General features: G+C 44.9%; 1 protein-coding gene across 1 annotated transcript in view; it reads left to right on the forward strand.

Moving 5' to 3' along the window:
• Positions 1–14,893, forward strand: part of LOC141099719 (uncharacterized) — a 772,310-nt gene that overhangs the window by 459,483 nt on the left and 297,934 nt on the right. Inside the window, exon 16 of the mRNA XM_073587712.1 lies at positions 351–413. Within this exon, the coding sequence (XP_073443813.1) occupies positions 351–413 (63 nt within the window). The remainder of the gene's footprint in view (positions 1–350; positions 414–14,893) is intronic.

Here is a 14,893-nt window from a genome sequence, read left to right on the forward strand (position 1 = left end):
TCAACCACTGAGGACTCTCCATTCTAAATATTTTTCTATCTACTGGCTAACACGGTACAAAGATATACATCTTTCCTGTAGTACACACATAAGCGTAGTGAGACCCCTAGAGGCCACATCATCATATAACATATTGCTACATAGGTCATCAATATATTCTTACCACACAACTCCTTTAAATAACTTTACTTAAAAGGTTTTAATGTATTGTAGCTGTAATACAATAAACAAAAGTATACGGAGAGTAAAGTAAGTTCATAGTAAAGAACTTATATATGTATTCAGTATGTTGAAATTTTGTGATAATGTTACATCAAGCTAAGCAATCTCATATTTATGATATATTAAAGGGAGAGTCTGGACAAGAAGGTCAGAGAGGACTAACTGGTGAAAGAGGAAACAAAGGAGGAGCGGTAAGTATGTCGGCTCTTTTGCAAATAAATGAGGTTGCCAATAGGACAACCCCTTCTTAAGCTGAATTTTTGCCCCATTAAAATAAAAACACTCATACTTTCCTCCGGTGCTGGAACTATCCTGTGGTGACGGCACTCACATTCCGGGGACTTTCGTGAGGTTGTTGCCTTTCCTGAGCACTGCTGAACAGTAAAGGAATTATTAAATTTCAGCTGACCACTGTGATGGCCGTTTAACCTCTTAGTGACGGAGCCAATTTGCATTAATGACCAGGCCAATTTTTACAATTCTGACCACTGTTACTTTATGAGGTTATAGCTCTGGAACGCTTCAATGGATCCCACAAATTCTGAGATTGTTTTTTCAATACATATTTTACTTAATGTTAGTGCTAAAATTTCTTCGATATGACACTTTTATTTATGAAGAAAACAGAAATATGGCAAAAAAATTTAAAATTTTGCAATTTTCAAACTTTTAATCTTCATGTCCTTAAATAAGAGAGATATGTCACAAAAATAGCAGAAATAACATTTCCCACATGTCTGCTTTACATCAGCACAATTTTGGAACCAAATTTTTTTTGTTAGGAAGTTATAAGGGTTAAAAGTTGAGCAGCGATTTCTCATTTTTACAACAAAATTTACAAAACCATTTTTTTAGGGACCACTTCACATTTGAAGTCACTTTGAGAGGTCAATATGACAGAAAATACCCAAAAGTGACACCATTATAAAAACTGCACCCCTCAAGGTGCTCAAAACCACATTTAAGAAGTTTATTAACCCTTTACGTGCTTCACAGGAACTGAAGCAATGTGGAAGGAAAAAATTAACATTTAACTTTTTTCTACAAACATTTTAATTCAGAACCATTTTTTTTTTAAGTATTTCCACAAGGTAAAAAGAGAAAATTAACCACAAAATTTGTTATGCATTTGTTGTGTTGTGGGGATAAACCTCTGTTTGGGCGCATGGCAGGGCTTGGAACGGAAGGAGCGCAGTTTGACTTTTTCAATGCAGAATTGGCTGGAACTGAGATTGGACGCCATGTTGCATTTGGAGAGCCCCTGATGTGCCTAAACAGTAGAAACCCCCAACAAGTGATGCCATTTTGGAAACTAGACCTCTTAAGGAACTTATCTAGATATGTGGTGAGCACTTTGAACCCCCAAGTGCTTCACAAGAGTTTATCACGCAGAGCTGTGAAAATAAAAAATCATTTTTTTTCCACAAAAATGATTTTTTTAGCCCCCAATTTTTTTATTTTCCCAAGGGTAACAGGAGAAATTAGACCCCCAAAGTTGGTGTGCAATTTGTCCTGAGTATGCTGATGCATCATATGTTGTGGTAAACCACTGTTTGGGCACACGTCGGGGCTCGGAAGTGAGGGAGCACTGTTTGACTTTTTGAACACAAAATTGGCTGGAATCAATGGTGGCACCATGTCGCGTTTGGAGACCCCCTGATGTGCCTAAAAAGTGGAAAACCTTCAATTCTATCTCCAACCCTAACCCCAACACACCCCTAACCCTAATCCTAACCCTAATCCCAACCCTAATCCTAATTCCAACCCTAACCCTAATTCTAACCCTAATTCTAGCCCTAACCCTAAACCTAATGGAAAAATGAAGATAAATATATTTTTTTATTTCATTATTTTTCCCTACCTGTGAGGGTGATAAAGAAGGGGTTTATTTACTATTTTTTTTTATTTTGATCACTGGGTATATCACAGTGACCAAAATGAACCAATAGGAAAAATCTTTCTATTGTTGCCGGGTACCGGCCGGCAGATCTCGGCAGGCGCACTACACATGCGCTCGCCATTTTCTTCCCGGAAGAAAATGGCGGCGCCCATGGAGGAAGCACGTGGGCCGAAGACCACCAGGAGGTGCCGGGGGGGATCGAGGAACCTATTTCTCTCTCCTCTGATGTGCAGTCACTTCAGAGGAGAGAGAAATTAAATGGCACATCAGACCTTTTTTTGATGGTCGCCATTATATGGCTAATAACGGCGATCACAAAAGCGGGGTCGGTAAAAACCATCCCGAATCATGTTCTCTGGGGTCTCAGCTATCCCCGGCAGCTGAGACTACGGAGAAAATCCAACTCTGCTGGACGCTATTTACTTTTTCCACAGCACCGTTAATGAACGGCTCTGTGGTTAAAGTACCCTTAACTACAGCCATTAAAAGGTGTATCGGCGGTCGGTAATGGGTTAAGATGCTCCAGCACAGATGTAGCTTGGTCCAAACTAAGCACAGCTGTATCCAAACTTGATACAGGCATCCGCTGAAATGCGTAGTTTTGGGGGGATGAGGGGTGAATTTTTTTTCACAATATGTAACGTTTTTCATTCATTAAATATTAAGAAAAATATTCAGGATTCAGGTCATCGAGTAGTCTCGAAAGCTTGCAATGTGTTACCATCTTTTCAGTTAGCCATTAAAAGGTATCAACTACTGAGGACTCTCAATCCTGAATATTTTTCTATCTACTGGCTAACACGGTACAAAGATATACATCTTTCCTGTATTAAATATTAAGAAGTTTTTTGTTCCTTCAATGCTCACTGGAAAAACTCTCCTTCTTTGCATACCTTAGCACTGCGCCCAATCAGTGCTGGCCTCACTGTACCTGTATTTTGATATATAAAAAATCAACAGGAAGTCAGAGCTGTGGCAGCTCTCTGACTTCCTCTTGATGTTTTATTTGTCCAAAAGTGAGGACTGTGAGGCCGGGACTGATTGGCCGCAGGGCTCAGGTGACATAACAACTTCATATTAGCCCCGAAAGAGTAAGTGCCGAAAGGCATCAGCACCAGAGATGAGTATAAGGCCGGCGTCACACTACCGTAGAATACGGTCGAGTGCTATGCGAGAAAACATCGCATAGCACTCAGCCCTGTGTTAATCTATGGCATAGCTCACATGACCGTTTATTTTCTCAGGCGTATTCAGAATGCTGCGATTGTACATGTATATCGTCTGAGACTTGCCAATGCAAGCCTGTGGATGTGAGAAAAAAAATAGCACGTCACTCGAACCATGCGAGTGCTGTCCGAATTATATGCACCGGTGTCCTTTGAAAAACTCGTAATTCATGTGCCGCATACAGTAAAATCCCAGAGTGACAGGTTAGAATATAATAGATACATACATATAGAATTAGAATACATAGATATATAGATGTCAGTGACACATACACACACATATATATATATATATATATATATGTATTTATATTACATTACAGAGGAGGCTGCTCAGCAAAGACGTCAATCCCGGCATCTTGCTCAGGTTAGTGCTGTTAGGTTGGTTGCCGCTGCCACCTCTGGTTCAGCTTTAGCAATCCGCACTAGCCAGCAGCGAGCAGCTCCAGAGAATAAGTACTTTTTGCAGCCTACTGAGTATGCCTGTGGGACAACCTCTCATTGGAGGTCGGAGGTCACATGCTCAGGTCCTCAAGCAGCACGGATTGGACCATCAGGAAGGTCCCAGATGGACGCTGTTATAAAAGGTTCGCATGGCCGCTCGGCCATGCGCTAGTATAGACAGAATTATATTCTTGTGTGTGTGATGATGGATGCATGTTTCAGGTGACTGACTCCTTATGATTCCCTCCCTTTGGTCGTGCATTTTATAGGGTAGTTGGAGCAATAGTCAGTGCTTAGTGGTGGCATTGTCCATGTGCCACAGGGCATCCCATTCTCAGCACAATGTGTTAGCATCAGATTGTGCCATCCAGCACAAAGCACTACTGTACCGCATGCACAGCAGTGTCCGTCAGAGCGGCGCTGTGTGCAAATATTGAACTTTCCAGTCCAAAGCTTGGGCTGGTTAGTGGCCTCTGCCAGAGTGGCCCTGCATGCACTTCGTGCTGCCTAACCTTTGGTTGCTCTTTCTGGCTCTGTGATTACATTCCAGAGGTTTTCAGTGGAGTTCAGGTCTGGAGATTTGGCTGGCCATGACAAGGATTTGATGCGGTGGTCCTTCATCCACATTGGTTGACCTAGCTGTGTGGCATGGAGCATTGTTCTGTTGGAAAACCAGTCCTCAGAGTTGGGAAACATTGATGTCATCCTGCGGTTGCTGACATTTGAATAAGATAACGGTAATCACGGTCAATGTAGAGTCGTTTTTGCCCTCTGCCGGTCTGTAGCTTTCTTGTTCCCAATGTCTGCTGCTTGACCTTGTTATAATGAACTGCCCTCTTAGAAATTTTAAGAATGAAGGCAACATAACGCTCAATGTGACCAGAATTGAGCCCTTCTTTTCCTCACTCTTCTTTACTTTATACTTTCCTTCGTTAAATAAGATTTGGTTCAGTTGATCACCTAGTCAGAAGCACATTAAGTAGAATGAGGTGTACTCTAGTTGGAATTCAACTCACACTGGAATGGAATGGCTGTCAGACATGTAGAGAAGCTGATTTTTATAAAACTGTGCAGTGGTCCCTTAATTTTTTCCAGAGCTGTATATATATATATATATATATATATATATATATATATATATATATATATATATAATAGATAGATAGAGATACCTATTTACATTGCATACATAGATACAAGAAAATCCGGCAATTCATGTGCCATGTACTGTAAAATCACTGCAGGAGCAAACAGGATAGAAGAGATAGATTACATACAGTGGGTACGGAAAGTAATTTTTCACTCTTTATTTCATTGTAGTCATTTGGTAAATTCAAAAAAGTTCATTTTTTTTGCACTAATGTATACTCTACACCCCATCTTGACTGAAAAAAACTGAAATGTACAAATTTTTGCAAATTTATTAAAAAAGAAAAACTGAAATATCATAAGGTCATAAGTATTCAGACCCTTGGCCAGATGTGTGCCTTGCCACAATTCTGTCTCTGTGCTCCTTGGCCAGTTCCTTTGACCTCTTGAATCTCATTTGGTCTGACATGCACTGTGAGCTGTGAGGTCTTATATAGACAGGTGTGTGCCTTTACAAATCATGTCTTATCAGTTTAATTACACACAGCTGGACTTCAATGATGGAGTAGAACAATCTCAAGGAGGATCACAAGGAAATGGACAGCATGTGACTTAAATATGAGTGTCTGAGCAAAGGGTCTGAATACTTAGGATCATGTGATAGTTCAGTTTTTCTTTTTTAATAAATTTACAAAAATTTCTACATTTCTGTTTTTTTCAGTCAAGGTGGGGTGCAGAGTATACATTAAAGAGAAAAAAATGAACTTTTTTGAATTTACCAAATGGCTGCAATATAACAGAGTGAAAAATTCAAAGGGGTCTGAATACTTTTCGTACCTACTGTACAGTAAATACATATAGAATAAATAGACATATAGTTTTCTGTGACAAATACAATTAGTGAAGTGTGTGCAACTTACTGTACGTGTATTTAATTAATCAAAGATTATTTTTTGGAAAAAAATTGAATGGACTCCAGCGCAATTTTCGAAACCAGCAGAAGAAAGCCCATGGCTGGGGGCCGAGGTTTATAGCCTAGGAAGGGGGTAATACCCATGGAGATTCCCAGGCTATTAATATCAGCTCACAGCTGTATACTTAGCCTTTACTGGCTATTAAAATAGGGGACCCCATAAAAAAATGACATGGGGTCCCCCTATAATTAATAACCAGCAAAGGCTATGCAGACAGCTGTGGGCTGATATTAATAGCCTAGGAAGGGGCCATGGATACTGCCCTCCCAGGCTAAAAACATCAGCTCTCAGCTGCTTCAGAAAAGGCACATCTCTAAGATGCACCAATTCTGACACTTATCCTCACTCTTCCCACTTGCCCTGTAGCGGTGGCAAGTGTGATGATAGTTTGGGGATTGATGTCACCTTTGCATTGTGAGTTGACATCAAGCCCCGAGGTTAGTAATGGAGAGGCATCAATAAGACGCCCCCATTTCTAATCCCATAGTCACATTGTAAGAAAACACAGACACACAGAAAAAATATTTTAATTGAAAGAAAGACACAGACTCCTTTAATAATCTTAATTAAACCATACTTATGACCTCACCCATTTCCCTGATGCCCTCGTCATCTGCAAAAGAGCTAGAAAAACAAACAACAATATTCCTCACCTCATAAGTGCTAGTAATATCCCAAAAGTAATGGGAATGAAAAAATAACTTTTAACCATGCCAAAAGAGTTGAAAAAAAGTCTTGAGTGAGGAAAAGAAGGGTTCAATTTTGGCTTTACTAGCAGAGGGATACAGTGAGCATCATGTTGCCTCCATTCTTAAAATTTATAAGGTGGCAGTCCATTACAACAAGGTCATGCAACAGACATTGGGGACAACAAAGCTACAGACCGGCACAGGGTGAAAACGACTCACCACTGACCGCGATTACCATCATCTTATTCAAATGTCACTCAGCAACCACAGGATGACATCAAGTGACCTACAATAGGAATGGCAGCTGGGGTGAAGAGCACGGTAAGAACAGTTTGTAACAGGCTCCTAGAGGCAGGTCTCAAGCCATGTAAAGTTAGAAAAAAGCCTTTCATCAATGAGAAGCAAAGGAGAGCCATGCTGAGGTTTACCAAAGACCATAAGGATTGGACCATAGAGGACTGGAGTTAGGTAATCTTCTCTGATGAGTCTATTTTTCAGCTTTGCCCAACACCTGGTCATCTAATGGTTAGACGGAGACCTGGAGAGACGTACAAGCCACAGTGTCTTGCACCCACGGTGAAATTTGGTGGAGAATCAGTAATGATCTGGGGATGCTTCAGCAAGGCTGGAATTGGGCAGGTTAATCCTTGCGAAGGACTTATGAATCAAGACGCATACAAGGTTATCCTGGAAAAACAATTGATTCCTTCTGCTCAGGTAATGTTCCCCAACTCTGGGAACTGTTTTTTCCAGCAGGACAATGCGCCATGCCACACAGCTAGGTCAACCGATGTGTGGATGAAGAACCACCACATCAAATTCCCAGTATGGCCAGCCCAATCTCCAGACCTGAACCCCATTGAAAACCTCTGGAATGTAATCAAGAGGAAGATGAATAGTCACAAGCCATCAAACCAAGAAGAACTGTTTTACATTTTTGTACCAGGAGTGGCATAAGGTCACCCAAAAGCAGTGTGAAAAACTATTGGAAAGCATGCCAAGACGCATGAAAGCTGTGATTAAAAATCATGGTTATTCCACAAAATATTGATTTCTAAACTCTTCCTTAGTTAAAACATTACTATTTTTGTTTCTAAATGATTATGAACTTGCTTTCTTCGCATTATTTGAGGTCTGCAAGCAATGCATTTTTTCGTTCTTTTGACCATTTCTCATTTCCTGAAAATACAACATTTAGTGCTTCGAAATTCGAAGACATGTTGTCATTAGTTTATAGAATAAAAGAACAATTTACATTTTACTCAAAAATATACCTATAAAGAGAAAAATCAGACAAACTGAAAATTGTGCAGTGGTCTCTTAATTTTTGCCAGAGCTATATATATACAGTGGGGCAAAAAAGTATTTAGTCAGTCAGCAATAGTGCAAGTTCCACCACTTAAAAAGATGAGAGGCGTCTGTAATTTACATCATAGGTAGACCTCAACTATGGGAGACAAACTGAGAAAAAAAAATCCAGAAAATCACATTGTCTGTTTTTTTTTTTCATTTTATTTGCATATTATGGTGGAAAATAAGTATTTGGTCAGAAACAAAATTTAATCTCAATACTTTGTGATATATCCTTTGTTGGCAATGACAGAGGTCAAACGTTTTCTGTAAGTCTTCACAAGGTTGCCACACACTGTTGTTGGTATGTTGGCCCATTCCTCCATGCAGATCTCCTCTAGAGCAGTGATGTTTTTGGCTTTTCGCTTGGCAACACGGACTTTCAACTCCCTCCAAAGGTTTTCTATAGGGTTGAGATCTGGAGACTGGCTAGGCCACTCCAGGACCTTGAAATGCTTCTTACGAAGCCACTCCTTCGTTGCCCTGGAGGTGTGCTTTGGATCATTGTCATGTTGAAAGACCCAGCCACGTTTCATATTCAATGCCCTTGCTGATGGAAGGAGGTTTGCACTCAAAATCTCACGATACATGGCCCCATTCATTCTTTCATGTACCCGGATCAGTCGTCCTGGCCCCTTTGCAGAGAAACAGCCCCAAAGCATGATGTTTCCACCACCATGCTTTACAGTAGGTATGGTGTTTGATGGATGCAACTCAGTATTCTTTTTCCTCCAAACACGACAAGTTGTGTTTCTACCAAACAGTTCCAATTTGGTTTCATCAGACCATAGGACATTCTCCCAAAACTCCTCTGGATCATCCAAATGCTCTCTAGCAAACTTCAGACGGGCCCGGACATTTACAGGCTTAAGCAGTGGGACACGTCTGGCACTGCAGGATCTGAGTCCATGGTGGCGTAGTGTGTTACTTATGGTAGGCCTTGTTACATTGGTCCCAGCTCTCTGCAGTTCATTCACTAGGTCCCCTGCGTGGTTCTGAGATTTTTGCTCACCGTTCTTGTGATCATTCTGACCCCACGGGGTGGGATTTTGCATGGAGCACCAGATCGAGGGAGATTATCAGTGGTCTTGTATGTCTTCCATTTTCTAATTATTGCTCCCACAGTTGATTTCTTCACTCCAAGCTGGTTGGCTATTGCAGATTCAGTCTTCCCAGGCTGGTGCAGGGCTACAATTTTGTTTCTGGTGTCCTTTGACAGCTCTTTGGTCTTCACCATAGTGGAGTTTGGAGTCAGACTGTTTGAGGGTGTGCACAGGTGTCTTTTTATACTGATAACAAGTTTAAACAGGTGCCATTACTACAGGTAATGAGTGGAGGAAAGAGGAGACTCTTAAAGAAGAAGTTACAGGTCTGTGAGAGCCAGAAATCTTGATTGCTTGTTTCTGACCAAATACTTATTTTCCACCATAATATGCAAATAAAATGAAAAAAAAACAGACAATGTGATTTTCTGGATTTTTTTTTCTCAGTTTGTCTCCCATAGTTGAGGTCTACCTATGATGTAAATTACAGACGCCTCTCATCTTTTTAAGTGGTGGAACTTGCACTATTGCTGACTGACTAAATACTTTTTTGCCCCACTGTATATTAATATATATATATATATAATGTGTGTGAAAGCTCATGTTAAAATCGCATTGCAATCAGATAGCAATCACACTGCATTAGGATGTAAATTGGATGCTAGATGCCGGACCGGTTTTAGGCAAAGTGGGGCCCTAGGCAAAGTTTAAAATGGGGCCCCAAATGCTAACATATTGCACACCACACAGAAGCATTTCAATCGTATTTACATGCACTGAGTTCAGGCCGCTAAATGAGTGTGATCGACAAAATATATGTCGTTCAACACTGGTTTCCCGGCCTCTTTCTACCGTCTGAGAAAGAATGATGGGGACAGAACAATCACTGACGGATCACTAACAGATCACCATACAGTATCATGTTATCAGCAGCACATCTACAGTTTACGCCCTATAGTCCTCCCATATAATATAATGTGCCCCATAGTCCTCCATATAGTATAATACAGTCCTCAGTCCTCCATATAGTATAATACACTCCCCATAGTCCTCCATATAGTATAATACACTCCTCATAGTCCTCCATATAGTATAATACACTCCTCATAGCCCTCTATATATTAAAATACACTGCTCAGTCCTCCATATAGTATAATACACTCCTCATAGTGCTCCATATAGTATAATACACCGCCAGTCATCCATGTAGTACAATTCATTTCCCATAGTATAATGCACCCCATAGTTCTTCACATAGTATAATGTATTCCCCATATTCCCCATAGTGCTCGATACAGTATAATGCAGCCCACATAAAGTATAATGCAGCCACCCCATAGAGCATAATGCAGCCACCCCAAAGAGTATAATGCAGCCCCACCATACAATATAATGTAACCATCCATACAGTAGAATATAATGCAGCCCCCCCTTAGAGCATAATGCAGCCACCCTACAGAATCTAATGTAACCCCCCATAGAATATAATGCAGCCCCTCCATAGAGTATAATGCAGCCCCCATAGAATATAATGCAGCCCCTTATATAGTATAATGTAGCCCCTCCATAGAATACAATGTAACCCTCCTCATATAGTACTGTATAATGCAGCCCTAATAGAATATAATGTAGCCCCCTCATAAAGTATAATGCAGCCACCCATACAATATAATCTAGCACCCCCAAAGAATATAATGCAGCCCCCCATAGAATACAAGGTAGGCTCCTCATATAGTATAATGTAGTCCCTTCAGAGTATGATGTAATCACCCCCATAGAATATAATATAATACAGCCCCCCATAGAATATAATACAGCCCACCTCCCCATAGAATATAATGTAGCCCCCCCATATTATATAACACAACCTCCCCCATAGAATTTAATGCATAATGTACCCCCCACAGTATATAACACAGCCACATAGTATATAGCACAGCCGCATAGTATATAACACAGCCCCACATGGTATATAGCACAGCCCACATGGTATACAGCACAGCACCACATGGTATATAGCACAGCCCACATGGAATACAGCACAGCCACACATGGTATACAGCACAGCCCCACATGGTATACAGCACAGCCCCACATGGTATATAGCACAGCCCACATGGCATACAGCACAGCCCCACATGGTATACAGCACAGCCCCACATGGTATACAGCATAGCACCACATGGTATATAGCACAACCCCACATGGTATATAGCACAGCCCCACATGGTATACAGCACAGCCCCCTTCCCCCAGCACAGCACCATGGTATACAGCACAGTCCCACATGGTATGCAGCACAGCCCCCCCTCCCAAGCACAGCCCCATGGTATACATCACAGCCCCCACAGCACAGCCCCATGATATACAGCACAACCCCCACAGCACAGCCGCATGGTATACAGCACCCCCTCCCAGCACAGCCCCATGATATACAGCACAACCCCCCAGCACAGCCCCATGATATACAGCACCCCCTCCCAGCACAGCCCCATGATATACAGCACAACCCCCAGCACAGCCCCATGATATACAGCACAGCTTCCCCAGCACAGCCCCCCAGCAGAGCACCATGGTATACAGCACCCCCTAGCACAGCACCATGGCATACAGCACCCCCCAGCACAGCCCCATGGTACACAGCACAGCCCCCACAGCACAGCCCCTTGGTATACAGCACCCCCTCCCAGCACTGCCCCATGGTATACAGCACAGTCACCCCCAGCACAACCCCATGGTATACAGCACAGCCCCCCAGGACAGCCCCATGGTATACAACACAGCTTCCCTCAGCACAGCCCCATGATATACAGCACAACCCCCCAGCACAGACCCATGATATACAACACAGCTTCCCCCAGCAGAGCCCCCCAGCACAGCCCCCACAGCACAGCCCTTGGTATACAGCACCCCCTCCCAGCACTGCCCCATGGTATACAGCACAGTCCCCCCAACACAACCCCATGGTATACAGCATGGCCCCCCAGGACAGCCCCATGGTATACAGCACCCCCAGCACAGCACCATGATATACAGCACAGCTTCCCCCAGCAGAGCCCCCCAGCACAGCATCATGGTATACAGCACAACCCCCCAGCACAGCCCCATGGAATACAGCACAACCCCAACATAGCACCATGATATACAGCACAGCTTCCCCCAGCAGAGCCCCCCAGCACAGCACCATGGTATACAGCACAGCCCCATGGCATACAGCACCCCCCAGCACAGCCCCATGGTATACAGCACCCCCCAGCACAGCCCTATGGTATACAGCACAGCCCCCACAGCACAGCCCCATGGTATACAGCACCCCCTCCCAGCACTGCCCCATGGTATACAGCACAGTCCCCCCAGCACAACCCCATGGTATACAGCACAGCCCCCCAGGACAGCCCTGTTATGAATGAGTCATTATGAATGAGTCACCGAAGGAGGAAAAAACAAAAATACAAGCTAAGTCCAGAAAACCGGAGAGGTTGGTAGCTAGCGGATTGCAGACCCCTGATCCTATCCACAACAACTAACAGTAGCCGTGGGGGGTTCCTACGATGCCCTAGACCCCTCGATCACAGCCGGAGAACTAAATAGGCCTAAAGAAAGAAAGGGGAAATCTAAACTGCCCCAGAGCAGACCCCAAAGCAATAGGCAGCCCCCAACATATAATGACGGTGAAACAAGATGAAAACACTAACACAGGTAGAAAGATAGGTTGAGCAAACGATGGGGCCCAAGCTAACTAAAAAGGACAGGATAGAAAAGCTGCTGTCTGCAATCCGTAAAAAACCCTACCAAAAAATGTCCCAACCATCTGATAGGAAAAACAGGCCCTGAAATCGCTAGGACTTCAAAAAGACTATATCAGCACTCAGGTAAATTCTGAAGACAGAGCAAAGAGACAAACTGATCAGAGACAAAAATGGAACTCAGCACACCCCCGACCGGGGATGGCTGAACTCCAAAAACCAAGGTAAACAAAACAAAACTAATAAGTTCAATAGCAGAGCAAAAACTTATCCTTGGGAAGCAGGAATCACACTGGTCTCCAAGAATCCAGCAGAGAAATCACCAGTGACTCAGAAGGGCGTCAGCTGCCTTATATCCAGTCAGAAGTTCCTGTTACCCAGTCATCATCTACCAGATCATGTGTTTGGTAATCAGCCTCACTACTTCACCAGAAGAGGGAGTTCATCAGACATCGACGGTGAAGGGGAAAATGAACTCACAACACTGCCCTCCAGCACAGCACCATGGTATACAGCACAACCCCCCCAGGCATAGCACCATGGTATACAGCACCCCCTCCCAGCACAGCTCCATGATATACAGCACAACCCCCTGCACAGCCCCATAGTAAACAGTACCCCCTCCCAGCACAGCACCATGATATACAGCACTCCCCATCAGAGCTCCATAGTATACAGCACCCCCAGCACAGCCCCATGGTATGCAGCACCCCCCAGCACAGCCCCATGGTATACAGCACAGCCCCCACAGCACAGCCCCTTGGTATACAGCACCCCCTCCCAGCACTGCCCCATGGTATACAGCACAGTCCCCCCCGCACAACCCCATGGTATACAGCACAGTCCCCCCCACACAACCCCATGGTATACAGCACAGCCCCCCCAGGACAGCCCCATGGTATACAACACAGCCCCCCAGCACAGCACCATGGTATACAGCACAACCCCCCAGCACAGCCCCATGGTATACAGCACCCCCTCCCAGCACAGCCCCATGATATACAGCACAACCCCCCAGCACAGTCCCATGATATACAGCACAGCTTCCCCCAGCAGAGCCCCCCAGCACAGCACCATGGTATACAGCACCCCCTCCCAGCACAGCACCATGGCATACAGCACTCCCCTGCACAGTTCCATAGTATACAGCACCCCCCAGCACAGCCCCAAGGTATACAGCACAGCCCCCACAGCACAGCCCCTTGGTATACAGCACCCCCTCCCAGCACTGCCCCATGGTATACAGCACAGTCCCCCCCAGCACAACCCCATGGTATACAGCACAGCCCCCCAGGACAGCCCCATGGTATACAACACAGTCCCCTGCACAGCACCATGGTATACAGCACAACCCCCCAGCACAGCCCCATGGTATACAGCACCCCCCAGCACAGCACCATGATATACAGCACAGCTTCCCCCAGCAGAGCCCCCCAGCACAGCATCATGGTATACAGCACAGCCCCCCCAGCACAGCCACATGGTATACAGCACAACCCCAGCATAGCACCATGATATACAGCACAGCTTCCCCCAGCAGAGCCCCCCAGCACAGCACCATGGTATACAGCACCCCCCAGCACAGCCCCATGGTATACAGCACCCCCCAGCACAGCCCCATGGTATACAGCACAGCCCCCACAGCACAGCCCCATGGTATACAGCAACCCCTCCAAGCACAGTCCCCCCAGCACAGCCCCATGGTATACAGCACAGCCCCCCAGCACAGCACGATGGTATACAGCACCCCTCCCCCAGCACAGCCCCATGGTATACAGCACCCCCCAGCACAGCCCCATGGTATACAGCACGCACCCCCCAGCACAGCACAGTCCCCCAAGAATGGCCCCACAGTCCAGTACTCACTGCTGCATTTAAAAAAAAAATCTCCTCGTGCCCGCGCTGCTCCCGGCTCCTGTCTCCTCTCCTGCTCTGCCTGGCACACAGTGAGCGCGCGATGACGTCATCACGCACCCGCTGTGTCAGAGGCAGAGTGGGGAATGATGGGAGAGGGAGCGTCAGCTGACTCTCTCTCCTCCATCATTGCAGCGGAGGGGGGAGTTGGCGCTGGGGGCTGGCAGCGGGAGTTGGCGCTGGGGGCAGGCAGGCCCCCCTGCTTCACTGGGGCCCCATAGCGGCTGCATGATGTGCCGCTAGCTGGGGCCCCTGGGGGATCGGGGGCCCTAGGCAGCTGCCTGGTCTGCCTGCCC

Source organism: Dendrobates tinctorius, unplaced genomic scaffold, assembly GCF_039654945.1.
Source record: "Dendrobates tinctorius isolate UK_male_01 unplaced genomic scaffold, ASM3965494v1 ptg000102l, whole genome shotgun sequence".
Taxonomy (NCBI): domain Eukaryota; kingdom Metazoa; phylum Chordata; class Amphibia; order Anura; family Dendrobatidae; genus Dendrobates; species Dendrobates tinctorius.